General features: G+C 34.8%; 1 protein-coding gene across 5 annotated transcripts in view; it reads left to right on the top strand.

Annotated features, from left to right (window-relative positions):
• Nucleotides 1-14,548, top strand: part of WDPCP (WD repeat containing planar cell polarity effector) — a 466,454-nt gene that overhangs the window by 439,707 nt on the left and 12,199 nt on the right. The window contains exon 17 of one of the 5 annotated variants that reach the window (XM_087863432.1): nucleotides 11,202-11,554. The exons of the other annotated variants lie outside the window; for them this stretch is intronic. Within the exon in view, the coding sequence (XP_087719558.1) occupies nucleotides 11,202-11,215 (14 nt within the window). The 3' untranslated portion in view covers nucleotides 11,216-11,554. Of the gene's footprint in view, nucleotides 1-11,201; nucleotides 11,555-14,548 lie in introns of those variants that run through there. 5 annotated transcript variants of the gene reach the window in all.

Raw genomic sequence — 14,548 nt, 5'->3', positions numbered from 1 at the left:
AAATAGAGGTAAAAGACGTAAGGCAAAAACTCTGGGAGAAGGCTTTGAGGCATTTTCCAAACTGACATTACAGTGACCTTAAACCATTTAGACCTTGTATTATCTGTCCATATCATCTCTATCCAACCTTATTTACTACTACACATTTTAACTGTTTCTTCATCAAGCAAGACAATGTGTATGACACTTTCTAAAATATGACACCTTGAAAATAATCAAACATTTCCTACTGACAAATTCTAATCTTTCTCTAGAGCTTCTCCAAAAGACCGCTAGTAGCATTCTGTATTATTGACTATTGAAATTGACTTGAATATTATTGACTTGAAATACTCTTATCTTTGCCTTCCTTGTTCTCTAAGCCCACTGAATCCTTTTGCCCTATTTAGATCTTACTCATTTCTAATAACTATTTTAGAAATAGTATTCAGGTAAGTTAAAAAGAATTTTTTAAACAACCAATTATAAATAGGTGGCTACATGACACACCAGGTCATTGTGTCTTACTATGTGTGAACTGCCACACTTAAGTACCAAAGGGTGGATGCAGTAAGAACAAATTAATGAACATGGGTTGTATTAGGGTTCTCCACGGGAACAAGAACCAACAGGGGTGTGTGTGTGTGTGTGTGTGTGTGTGTGTGTGTGTGTGTATTTAATATAAGGAATTGGTTCATGTGATTATAGAGGCTGACAAGTCCCAAGATCTGAAGTCAGCAAGCTGGAAACCCAGGAGAGCTGATGGTCTAATTTCAATCTGAAGACAAAAAGCACAAAATCCAGAGCTGATGTTTCAGTTCAAGTCCAAAGCCAGAAAAAAACCAATGTCCCAGCTCAAAGGCAGACAAGCAGAGGTTCCCTCTCATTCAAGAAAGGTCAGCCTTTGTTTTATTCAGGCATTCAGGCCTTTCTGGGGAGTGAACATTAGGAAAGACAGTCTGCTTTACTCAGTCTATCAATTTAACTTGAAAACTCATCCAAAACACCCTCATAGAAACACCCACAATAATGTTTGACAAAAAAACCGGTACCACGACAAATATCTGGGCCCAAACTGACACACAAACTTAATTGTCCATGGGTCCTGCTTAGCCAAGTTTATTTACACAGGACAAAACCATTATAAAGGTGATAAAATATAAAGGTGAGAGATGAGTTGAAAGGAGAAGATCATTCCTATATGAGGCTGCTCCTTCAAGACAGGGAGAAATAGCTGTTTTATCTAATGCATAGAAACTAACACATAGAGTCAAGGAAATGAAGAAAGAGGAATATGTTCCATGGGGCGCCTGGGTGGCACAGCGGTTAAGCGCCTGCCTTCAGCTCAGGGCGTGATCCCGGTGTTATGGGATCGAGCCCCACATCGGGCTCCTCTGCTGTGGGCCTGCTTCTTCCTCTTCCACTCCCCCTGCTTGTGTTCCCTCTCTCGCTGGCTGTCTCTATCTCTGTTGAATAAATAAATAAAATCTTTAAAAAAAAAAAAAAAGAGGAATATGTTCCAAATGAAAGAACAAGATGAAACCTCAGAAAAAGATTTTAATGAAATAAGTGATTTGCCTGATTAAAAGTTCAAAATGACAGTCATAAAGATGCTTACCAATCTTGGGAGAAAAATGCATGAACAAAGTTAAGGATTTTAACAAAGAGAAAATATAAGAAAGTGCCCAAAAGAAGTCACGGAGCTGATAAATATGATAATAGAACTGAAGAATACAATAGAAGAATTCAACAGCACACTAGATGAGTAAGAAAGGATCAGCAAACTCAAAGACAGGTCAACAGCACTCATCCGATCAGAGCAACAAAAAGAAAAAGAGAGCAGAAAAATTAAGGGGTTTATAGGAGAACATCAAGTGGACCAACGGTCATATTGTATGGGCCCCAGAATGAGAAGAGACAGAAAGAAAGGGGGAGAAAACTCACTTGAAGAGATAAAAGCTAAAAACTTCCCTACTGCAATATTACTCAGCTATCAGAAAGAACATTTGCTGCAACATGGACGGCACTGGAGGAGATAATGCTAAGTGAAATAAGTCAAGCAGAGAAAGACAATTATCATATGATTTCTCTCATCTATGGAACATAAGAACTAGGAAGATCGGTAGGGGAAGAAAGGGATAAAGAAAGGGGGGGTAATCAGAAGGGGGAATGAAGCATGAGAGACTATGGACTACAAGAAACAAACTGAGGGCTTCAGAGGGGAGGGGGGTGGGGGAATGGGATAGGCTGGTGATGGGTAGTAAGGAGGGCACGTATTGCATGGTGCACTGGATGTTATACGCAACTAATGAATCACCGAACTTTACATCAGAAACCAGGGATGTACTGCATGGTGACTAACATAATATAATAAAAGAAAACATTTAAATTAAAAAAAAAAAACTTCCCTACTGCAAGACACATTAGAATTAAATTGTCTAAATTTAAAGGAGAGATTTTTTTTTAATTTTTCATAATTGGTTCAGCCTCACATCAATGTAGTTTTGTTTTTTGTTTTTTTTAATTCCAGTTAGTTAACATAGTGTTATATTGGCTTCAGGTGTACAATTGATTCAACAATTTTGTATACTACTCAGTGCTCATCAAGATAAGTGTACTATTAATCCCCTTCACCTATTTCAGCCATCCCCCCACCAACCTCCCCTCAGGTAATGATCAGTTTGTTCTCTGTAGTTAAAAGTCTGGTTTTTGGTTTGTGTCTTTTTTTGTTCTCTGTCCATTCGTTTCTTGAATTCCACATATAAGTGAAATATAGTATTTGTCTTTCTCTGACTTATTTCACTTAGCATTATACCCTTTACATCCATCCATGTTGTTGTAAATGGCAAGATTTCATCTTTTATGGCTAAGTAATATCCCATTACATACACACACACACACACACACACACACACACACACACACACACACACATCTTCTTTATCCATTCATCAGTTGATGGACACTTGGGCTGTTTCCATAATTTGACTATTGTAAATAATGCTGCAATAAACATAGGGGTACATCTGCTATCTTAAATTAGTACTTTTTAAATTTTGGGGGTAAATACCCAGTAGTGGAATTACTGGATCATATGGTAGTTTTGTTTTTAGTTTTTTGAGGAAACTCCATAGTGTTTTCCACAATGGCTGCACCAGTTTGCACTTCCACCAACCGTGTACAAGGGTTCCTTTTTCTCCATATCCTCACCAACACTGTTGTTTCTTGTGTTTTTGATTTTAGCCATTCTGACAGGAGTGAGGTGATATCTCATTGTGGTTTGATTTGCATTTCCCTTAAGATGAGTGATGTTGAGCATCTTTTCATGTCTGCTGGCCATCTGGATGTCTTCTTTGGAGAAATGTCTGTTTATGTCTTCAGCCTGTTTTTTAACTGGGTTGTCTTTTGGTGTTGAGTTGTATCAGTTAGTTATGTATTTTGAATATTAACACTTTTTCAGATATGTCATTTGCAAATATCTTCTCCCATTCAGTTGGCTGTCTTTTATAGTTTGGTTGATAGTTTCCTTTGCTGTGCAGCAGCTTTTTATTTTGATGTAGTTTATTTTTGCTTTTGTTTCCCTTGCCTCAGGAGACATGTCTAGAAAGATGTTGGTATGGCCAAAGTGAGAGATTTTATGGCCTGTGCTCTCTCCTTCTAGGATTTTTATGGTTTCAGGTCTCCCATTTTGAGTTTATTTTTGTGTATGGCATAAGAAAGTGGTCCAGTTCCATTCTTTTGCAGGTTGCTGTCCAGTTTTCCCAATACTGTTTGTTGAAGAAACTGTCTTTTTACCATTGCATATCCTGCCACCTTCGTCAAAGATTAATTGACCATAAAATTGTGGGTTTATTTCTGGGTTTTCTATTCTGTTCTATTGATCTATGTGTCTGTTTTTGTGCCAGTACCATACTGTTTTGATTCCTACAGCTTTGGAGTATAACTTGAAATCTGGGATTGTGATACCTCCAGTTCTGTTTTTCTTTTTCAAGATTCCTTTGGCTATTGTGGGCTTTTGTGGTTCCATACAAATTTTGGGATCATTTATTCTAGTTCTTTGAAAAGTGCTGTTGGTATCTTGGTAGACATTGCATTAAACCTGCAGATTGCCTTGGGTAGTATGGACGTTTTAGCAATATTTGTTCTTAAGACAAGGAATATTAAAAGCAGCAAGAGAAAAACAGTTTATTACAAACAAGTGAAAGCCCATGACAATCAAAAAAAATTTTTTTTAAGATTTTATTTATTTGACAGAGAGAGACAGCCAGCGAGAGAGGGAACACAAGCAGGGGGAGTGGGAGAGGAAGAAGCAGGCTCCCAGCAGAGGAGCCTGATGTGGGGCTCGATCCCAGAATGCCGGGATCACACCCTGAGCCGAAGGCAGACACTTAACGACTGCGCCACTCAGGCGCCCCAACAATCAAAATTTTTGAGCTGAAACTTGGCAGGCCAGAAGGGAGTGGGCACAATATACTGAAAATAGTGAAAGAAGAAAACTGGTAATAAGAATACTCTACCTAGCAAACTGTCCTCCAGATTTGGGTGGGGGATGTTGGGGGGGGCGGGGAATATGAGTTTTCCAGACAAGCAAAAGCTAAAGGAATTATTGCCCCTAGACCAGACTTACAAGAAATGTTAAAGGGACTTCCTTAAGCTGAAACATAAGGTACTATTAGTAATAGGAAAATGTATGAAAGTATAAATCTCACTGGTCAAGGTAAATACATAGTAAACTTCAAAGTAATCTTATATTGTAAAGGTGGTTGGTTAATTACTTACAAATCTAGTATGAAGGTTAAAAGACAAAAGTAGTAAAAATACCTACAACTACAATAATTTGTAAATGAATACTGAAAACTGAAAGATGTAAATTGTGACATCAAAACATAAAATGTGGGAGAGGGAGAAAAAAAGTGAGGTTTAGAATGTATCTGAACTTAAGCTATCAATTTAAGATAGACTGTTTTATATGTGTGTTAAATAATATATATGTGTTGTTTTATATAAGCCTCATGGTAATCACAAAGCAAAAGCCTACAGATACACAAAAGACAAGAGGAACCTAAGCATCACTACAGAAAATCATTGAATCACAAAGGAAGAGAGCAAGAAAAATGGAAGGGAACAATGAAATCTTAAAAACAGCCAGAAAACAATTAACAAAATGCCAATAAGTACAGACCCATCCAAACTGCTTTAAATGAAAATGAACTAAATTCTCCAATACAAAGACACATAGTGGCTGAGTGGAAAATAATAAAAGATCCATCTATATGCAGTCTACAAAAGACTCACTTCAGATGTAAAGACATGCAAAGTCAAAGTAAAGGGTGGAAAAAATATACTCTATGCAAATGAAAACCAAAAGAAAGCTGGGGTAGGTATATTCACAGCTGACAAAATACATTTTAAGACAAAGACTATAATAGAACACAAACAAGGTCATAAAATAATGATAAAAGAACCAAACAAGAGGATATAACATTCATAAATATTTATTCAAGAAGCACCTAAATACATAAAGTAAACATTAATTGACATAAAGGGAGAAACAGACATCAACTAAAAAATAGTAGAGGACTTAAATTCCCCACTTTCACCAATTAGATCATCTGAACAGAAAATCTATTAAAAAAAACATTGTACTTAAATGACATGTTGGACTAGATGGACTTAACACACACATACAGAACATTCTATCTAAACAACACCGTACAGTCTTACGGGCACATGGAACATACTCCAGGAAAAATCAAACATTAGGCCATGAAACAGTTTTAAAAATTTTAAGAGAACTGAATCATATCAAGCATTTTTTTTCTGACCACAGTGGTATGAAACTAAAAATCAATTACAAGAAGAAAAGTGGAAAATTTATAAATATGTGAAGATTGAATATTCTACTAAACCAAGGAGTCAAAGAAGAAACCAAAGAAAAAAGCAAAAAATATCTTGAGAAATATGAAAATGGAAATAAAACATACCAAAACTTATGGGACACAGCACAAACAGCTCTAAGAGGAAAGGTCAGAATGATAAATGCTTTCATTAAGAAACAAGATCTCAAATAATCCAACTTTTCACTTCAAGGAAATAGAAAAAGAACAAACTAAACCCAAAGTTAGTAAAAAGAAAGAAATAGCAACAGAGTAGAAATAAATGAAATAAAGACTAAAAAAAAATAAATGAAATCAGAAATGAAAGAGACATTACAATGGATATCACAGAAACCTTTACAAAGGATAAGAGACTACTATAAACAATTAATGCCCAACAAATTGGAAAATCTGAAGAAACTGACAAAGCCCTAGAAACATACAGCCTTCCAAAGTGAATCATGAATATACAAAAAACCCTCAATAGACCAATAACAAGTAAGTAGATTGAATCTCTAATCAAAAATCTCCCTCAGAAGAAAAGTCCAAGACCAGATGACTTCACTGGTGAATTCTACCAACACTTAAATAAGAATACCAATTCTTCTGAAACTCTTTCAAAAAAGAGCAGAGAACATTTTCAAACTCATTTTATGAAGCCAGCATTACTGTGATACCAAAAGTAGACAAGGACACCATACAAAAGAAAAGTACAGAGGCCAGTATCTCTGATGAACACAGATGCAAAAAACCTCAACAAAATATTTGCAAACTAAATTCAACAATAACACTAAACGGATCATTCACCATGATCAAGTGCCATTTATTCCAGGGATGCAAGGGATGGTTCAACATTTGTAAATCAATCACTGTGATACACATTAATAAAATGAACAAAACATATGATTATCTCTATACGGAAAAATCATCTGACAAAATTCAACATCCATTTATAAGTTTTTTAAAAATCTTAAAAAGTGGTTATAGAGGGAACATACCTCAACATAATAAAGACCATATATGACAAGCCCACAGCTAACATCCTCAATTGTGAAAGCTGAAAGCTTTTCCTCTGAGATCAGGGACAAGACAAGAATGCCCATTCTTGTCATTTTATTTCATGCAGAATTGAAAGTCATAGCCAGGGCACTTAGGCAAGAAAATGAATGAATGAATGAATGAATGAATGAATGAATGAATGAATGAATGAACGAACTGAAAAGAACTAAAACTGTCACTATGTGCAGATGACAGGGTATAGAAAACCTAGACTCCACCAAAAAGCTGTTAGAGTAAATAAGTTTAGTAAAGTTGTAGGATACAAAATCCATATACAAAAATCTGTTGTGTTTTTATACACTAATATTGAACTATCAGGAAAAAAAATAATCTGATTTACAACTGCATCAAAAAGTATAAAATACCTAGGAATAAATTTAACCAAGGAAGTGAAAGACATGCACACTGAAAACCATAAGGCACTGATGAAAGACTGAAGGTGACACAAATGAACTGAAAGATAAACCATGATCAGATTGGAAGAATATTGTTAATATGTCCATACTACTCAAAGGAATCTACAATTTAATGCAATCCCTTTCAAAATTCTAAAGGCATTTTTCACAGAAAAAGAATAAATAATCCTAAAATTTGTATGGAAATATAAAGGAACCCAAATAGCCAAAACAGTCTTTAAAAAGAACCAAGCTGGAAATATCACACTTCCTGATTTCAAACAGTATTACAAAGCTATAGTAATCAAAACAGTATGGTATTGGCATAAAAAACAGACACATGGATCAATGGAAAAGAATAGAGAGCCCAGAATTAAACCTAAGCATATATGGTCAATTAATTTACAACATTTGAGACAAACAGTCTCTTCAATAAACGGTGCCGAAAAAATTGTCACAGCTACATACAAAAGAATAAAACTAGACCACTATCTTACATGTGCAAAATAACCTAAAATGGATTAAAGGCCTGAACATAAAACCTGAAACTGTGAAACTCCTTAAGAAAATACAGGCAATGATGGGACACCTGGGTGGCTCAGGTCATGATCCCAGGGTCCTGGGATCGAGCCCCATGTCAGGCTCCCTGCTTAGCAGAATCCTGCTTCTCCCTCTCCCATTCTCTCTGCTTGTGTTCCCTCTTTCGCTGTCTCTCTGTTAAATGAATAAATAAAATCTTAAAAAAAAAGAGAGAGAGAGAGAGAGAGAGAGAGAGAGAGAGAGAAGAAGAAAGAAAGAAAGAAAGAAAGAAAGAAAGAAAGAAAGAAAGAAAGGAAGGAAGGAAGGAAGGAAGGAAGGAAGGAAGGAAGGAAGAAAATACAGGCAATAAGAGCCTAGACATCTACCTTGGAGACAATTTTTTGGATCTGACACTAAAAGCAAAGGGAACAAAGACAAAAATAAATAAGTGGGACTAGATCAAACTAAAAAGCTTCTGCACAGCAAAGGAAACCATCACCAAAATGAAAAGACAATCTCCTGAATGGGAGAAAATATTTGCAAATCATGTACCTAATAAGGGGTTAATATCCAAAATATATGAAGAACTCAACAACTCAATAGCAAACAAACAACCCAATTAAAAAATGGACACAGGAAAAAAAGTAGACATTTTTCTAAAGATGACATACAGATATCCAACAGATACATGAAAAGGTCCTCAACATCAGTAACCATTAAAGAAATGCAAATCAAAACCTCAGTGAGATATCACCTCACACTTGTGAGAATCATTACTAGCAAAAAGACAAGAAATAATAAGGATTGGCAAGGTTGTGGAGGAAAGGGAACCCTTGTGCACTGTTGTGAATGTACACTATAGAAAACAAGATGGAGAGTCTTCAAAAAATGAAAAATAGGACTACTGTTTGAACCAGCAATTTGACTTGTGTATTTGTCCAAAGCAAACAAAAAACTAACTTGAAAAGATACCTGCACTCCCATGTTAATTGCAACATTATTCACAATAGCCAATACACGGAAACAACCTAAGTGGCCATCAATGGTTGAAAAAATAAAACGTGGTATAAAAACACAAGAGATATTATTCAGCCATAAAAATCAAGGAAAGCCTGTCATCTGTGACAATATGGATGGACCCTGAGGTCATTATACTAAATGAAATAAGTTGGACAGAGAAAGACAGAACCGTATGATCTCACTCATGTGGAATCTTAAAAAACAAAAAACCCTCAAATCCAAACTCCTATAGTCAGAAAAGACATTAGTGTTTACCAGAAACGGGGGTGGTGGGAGAAATGGGTGAAGGTGATCAAAAAGTAGAAACTTCCATTTAGGAACACCTGGGTAGCTCAGTCAGTTAAGCATCTGCCTTCAGCTCAGGTCATGATCCCAGGGTCCTGGCATCCGGTCCCTATCAGGCTCCTTGCTCAGTGGGGAGCCTGCTTCTTCCTCTGTCTGCCGATCACCCTGCTTGTGCTCACTCTCTTATTTCTCTCTCCCAATCTCTCTGATAAATAAAATCCTTAAAATAAAAAGAAACTTCCATTTATAAATTAAGTCATAACGATATAATGTACAGAGTGATGACTATAGTCAATAATACTGTACTGTATTTCTGAAAGGTGTTAAAAGGATACATATTAAAAGTTCTCATCACAAGAAAAAAAACTGTAACTGGTATTAGATGTTAACTAGAATACTGTGGTGATCATTTCACAATATGTCAAATGATTTTGTTGTACACCTAAAACTAATATAATGTTATATACCAATTACATCAACTTTTTAAATGTATTAAAATTTTAAAAATAAAAATATCCAAATTTTTATTAAAAATACATAAAATTACCCTGTCAAATTATCTTAAAAGTTTATAATTGCTTCTACTAAGTTTTTTCTATCACAAATAATAAACAGTTAACAGACCAATAATAAATAGTTTGCAGATCAGTTATTAGTCTTCATCCCATACTCTGAGTAATACTGGTCTAAGAATAAATGCCCCATTAAACTTAGGGAGGAAGCTCATATACTAAATCTGTGATGAAATAACAGAAACATTGGATGGGCTCAAATCAGAAAGACCTAATGGATATGCACTGTAGGGGATTTAAAGCAATGGCTAATAATCACAAGTGTTTCTGTTTTTAAAAAAGCATCACAGGGGTCAGATTAACACTGACAATTTTCTTGATCATGTACTGAAAGAAATTATCCAATAATTTAACATCTTTCCTATAAAACTAATGAGACCAGGATATAACCAGCAAGGCTTTTCGGGAAAGCAATTCTCATCCTATCAATTTAGTTTATTTCTATCATAGTCTATACAGTTAAGTTATAGATATAATCTTCATACCCCAATTTTAAAAGGCTCATGATTCCCATATTCCAAAACAAGCTAGAAAGTGCGTGTGGGTTTATGTGTGTGTGTAGAAAGCATCTTTTTTCTTCTTTTCTTTCTTTTTCTCTCTCTCTCTCTCTCTTTCTTTCTTATCTTAAACACCTATCACTATTGGGCCAATCTCAATAAGAATGTCAATAGTAAAGCAAAATGTCAATTGAGCATTTACAATGTGCCAGGCATTCTGCTAAGTATTTTAGGTGCTATGCTGAAGTTAGTTATCCTCCATTTAAAGAATAACTACCACTCAGTTTTTTTGAAGTTAGTTATCCTCCATTTAAAGAATAACTACCACTCAGTTTTTTTAAAGTAGAAATAAATTTTAAAATGACACAAAGGGAAAATTGATAGAAATGAATGTAAGGGTTAAAAATATAACTAATATTACCATAGTTTGAAAAAAGGCTATCCAAAGTACAGCCCATATGTCACGCATTTTTGTAGAGCCCACAACTAGAATGGTTTTTACATTTTAAATGGTTTGGAAAAAGTCAAAAGAACTTCGGAAAAAGTCAAAATTTTGTGACACATGAAAATTATATGAAATTCAATTTCAAAGTCTGCAAATAAAGTTTTACTGGAGCACAGCCATGCTCACTCTTTTTCATATTGTTTATGGCTATTTTCATGCTACAGTGACAGAACTGAGTAGTGCTTTACCTGGCTGTCTGGCACACTGCCAGTTGTAGTGACATGGTTATAGGTGCACAGCATTTCAAGTGCCACACATATTGCCATACCACAACTTTTTATTTTTATTACCAGTACATACTCATCTTATCAAAATAAGGAAAGAAACTGGACTTAAAATGTCACACTTCTGAGGCACAGTAGAGTGCGGTTTTGGTTACTGAATTAAAAGCAAAGCATTGTGTTTATAATGTAATAATACTGTAGTTATGCTCAAAAGAATCCAATATACAGCAATATTACCAAAGGACTCATCATAGTATCCCCTGCCCACAGGCAAGCAACAGTGAGAAAAAGTAGAAAATTTACAAAGAAGTATCTCATCATAGGAGAATTTCTTCACAAACAGAAAATAAACATGAGGTATGACCAAAGTAAGTTTCTGAGTGGCTCATTTGTTAGCCAAGCAAGGAAAGCCATTCACTGATGGTGAGTTAATTAAATCATGTTTGAAGATGAAGAAACGTGTCCACAGAAAACAAACTTAAGACTTTTGGCCATTGGGCAAGTACATTTGCTCAAAAAGTTGAGGACACTGGGAGCAACATTAATAGTTTATTTAAAAACGAGACAAAAAAAGGAAGATGATTTCAAGTGGTTTTCTGTGGTCAACAGATGTACACTGTTGAACTTTTTTTTTTTTTTTTAATTTGAGGAGTCAATGCCAAGTTTGAAGCAACTGAAGAATTAACCTCTATGAACAGTCTGTGTAAAACAACTTCAGGCAAGACTTTTCAAAGTTGAGAAAATGCTAATTCAGTACAACCTAAAGTAGAATCTGCTAAGACGTGCTACAACTGATTATGAGAATATATGTGGAGGGGGAAAAAGACAAATTTACAAAGCTTGTAAAAAGGTGTTAAAAAAAAAAAACGTTAAGGTGTTCAAATCTATTACTTAAAACCAAATTAATTTAAAAATTTTAAATGTTTAAATATATTACTCAACCAACAGTTACCTTACAGAAAATATGTAAATGTATCATATGTTACTGAACCAAAAATGTCAAAGGTGAAATTTATTCACTCCTGTGAGTTTCACCACTTTCAGTTTTGTGAATTTTTGTCAAAAATAGAAGCTGAATATCCTGACTTTCCCTTCTATCCAAAAGTTCAAAAACTTAGCTTTGGTAAAAGCACTGACTTTTTTTTTTTTTTTTTTTTTTAGCGCTATGTTGAGACTGAAAATTTTCTGAATGAGAACCACCACTGACCACTATTATCAAATTGAATGACTTTTTGAAATTAGCTTTTGTTTCAAATTTGACCATGTTTCTCAATGAACTGAACCTAAAATTACAAGGCATAACAGTTACTATATGTGAAATTTTTACTGAAGTAAAGCTATTAATGTTGTTTGAATTATAAAGTAATGTCAAGGTGGGTTGTCAGGAATTTAAAAAAGAAATGAGATCTGTATTCCCACATAAATCTGAAGTAGATATATTTTCTGATCTCAGACTAAGTTCTAGTAAGAGTAAACAACTGTCCCAATTTTAGCATTTTGAGTCCCAAATCCTGGGAAACCACTCAGTCCCAGAATATCAGAACAACTGGCCTCCCTAATTCCAGCAACATTTTTCAGACCTAAATACAAATGCGAAGTAAATTTACCTATTTCAAAATCCATCAACTGTGCAATTGAGGAGCTTCCCGGAACCAGCAATTGTAAATAATTAATCTGCAACGTAATGGCATGCTAAAAGGCAAACATCAAGAGAAGAACTAACAGAATTCTACAAAATACGATGCTGCTCATAGACTGGTATCAGTATTTGGTAGTACATGCCTGTTTGAAAAGGCATTTTCAAAGGTGAAATATACAAAATATCAACAGAGATCAGCATTAACATTTGCAGTTGAGTTTGATAAGAGAAAACACTGGCTTTGAACCCCAATTAAGTTAAATGCTATCCCCACATTCCCATTAGATGTGTATCACACAAAATACTTAAATTTAAATTTTATCAATAAAAACTTATCGAACTTTCCTCTCTTGATATATAAGTACTTACATAATATCTTCAGTTTTGCCTCTTGGTCTGCAAAGCCTAAAATATTTACTGTCTGGCCCTTTACCTAAGGGGACCCCTCTTTGTGACTAAGACAAATATAGTTAAGAGATGGGGACTGTCAGAGTTGACGAGAAACTAAATGAAGTAATAACCACTGGCTTTTCAGAGAAAAATAAACAGCAGTGGTATATACTTAAAAGACTGTAACATACCAGAGTCAGAAGCAATCATTTCATTACATCAATCTCTTTAGATGTCCTTCTAGAATCTAGATCTTAAATCTTAACCCTTCTGCCATGGAAGTTAATTTTCCTTTACATGAAAAAATTGGCATGGATTCAAGGAAGATTGATAATGACTAACATGGTGAAACTCAGTGTCTGTTTTTAAAAGTTTTGAAAGGTTATTTAGCTCAAAAAATGTCAAGATTACAGACATAACAATTTCTATTTAAAATTACACAAAATACCCTGGGTTGTTTTTAAAGTCTAAGGAAGATTTAAAACAAAACAAAACAAAACAAAACAAAACCAAAAACATAAATTAAAGCAGGGTAGGTTTTTTTGTTTTTTGTCTTTAGTTTTGTTTAGTCATAAGAATAATTTATTGACTACTTGGGGAAGAGAGAATGTTGAACAAGTTTCTGAGAGAGACTTAACTTTTACATTCCTAGAGATCTTCAAGAGAATAACCACTGTAGGTTACTGTAGGATTCATACTCTTATCTACCTAAAGGCAAGAGCTATCTACTGTTTTAAAACAATTCAGATGTCCCATGAAAGTATTACAATCCAGATTTCACAGCATGATTCCGTATCATATTAGAAGTGTTATTCTGGGGCACCTGAGTGGCTCAGGTCTGAGTGGCTGAGACGCTTAATAGCGTCTGCCTTCAGCTCAGGTCATGACCCAGGGTCCTGGGATGGAGCCCCGAGCCCCTCAGGCTCCCTGCTCAACTGGAGGCCTGCTTCTCCCTTGCCCATTCCCCCTGCTTGTGTTCCCTCTCTTGCTCTCTCTCTGTCAAATAAATAAATAAATAAATAAATAAATAAATAAATAAAATCTTCAGAAAAAAGGTGTTATACAATTTTTGAACTATATAGCTAAACAAAACTTCTCAAGTAATTTTGAGTTAATGACAGACACATAACATGTATTTTTATAGAAATATCATCATCATAAAGGCATTTCTTGGTGCTAAGACTACAGGGAGGAATATGGTAAGATGCTGCTGATAAGTTTTAGAAAATATAATCTACTTGGGAAGGTAGATTAAATAAATAAAGGAAGTAAATAAGAAGTTAACATACGCATAGTGCCAAATGAGTGGTATATGCATCCGTGCACTAAATGCTATAAGAACAAAACATAACTGGTACTTAAAAATACCCACCAATTATACACAATTACGTGTTTCAAGGATGAGAATATGTAAATTAAGTCTACCTAATATCAATAATGAGAAATTAGACTATAGCACTATCACATACCTTTTCTCTTAGCCTAACGGCATATACATTTAAGCAAAGATGTCTCTTTTAAAAGCATCATTTGATATACTAAACCAGAGCCAGCAGGTATGTTGTTGCTATGAGGACAAATAACCTAC

The sequence above is a fragment of the Ursus americanus genome, chromosome 7 (assembly GCF_024610735.1).
Source record: "Ursus americanus isolate L20-20 chromosome 7, mUrsAme1.1.p, whole genome shotgun sequence".
NCBI classification, from domain to species: Eukaryota; Metazoa; Chordata; class Mammalia; order Carnivora; family Ursidae; genus Ursus; species Ursus americanus.
Note: the sequence above shows the minus strand (reverse complement) of the source record. Positions and strands in the feature narration are given on the sequence as shown.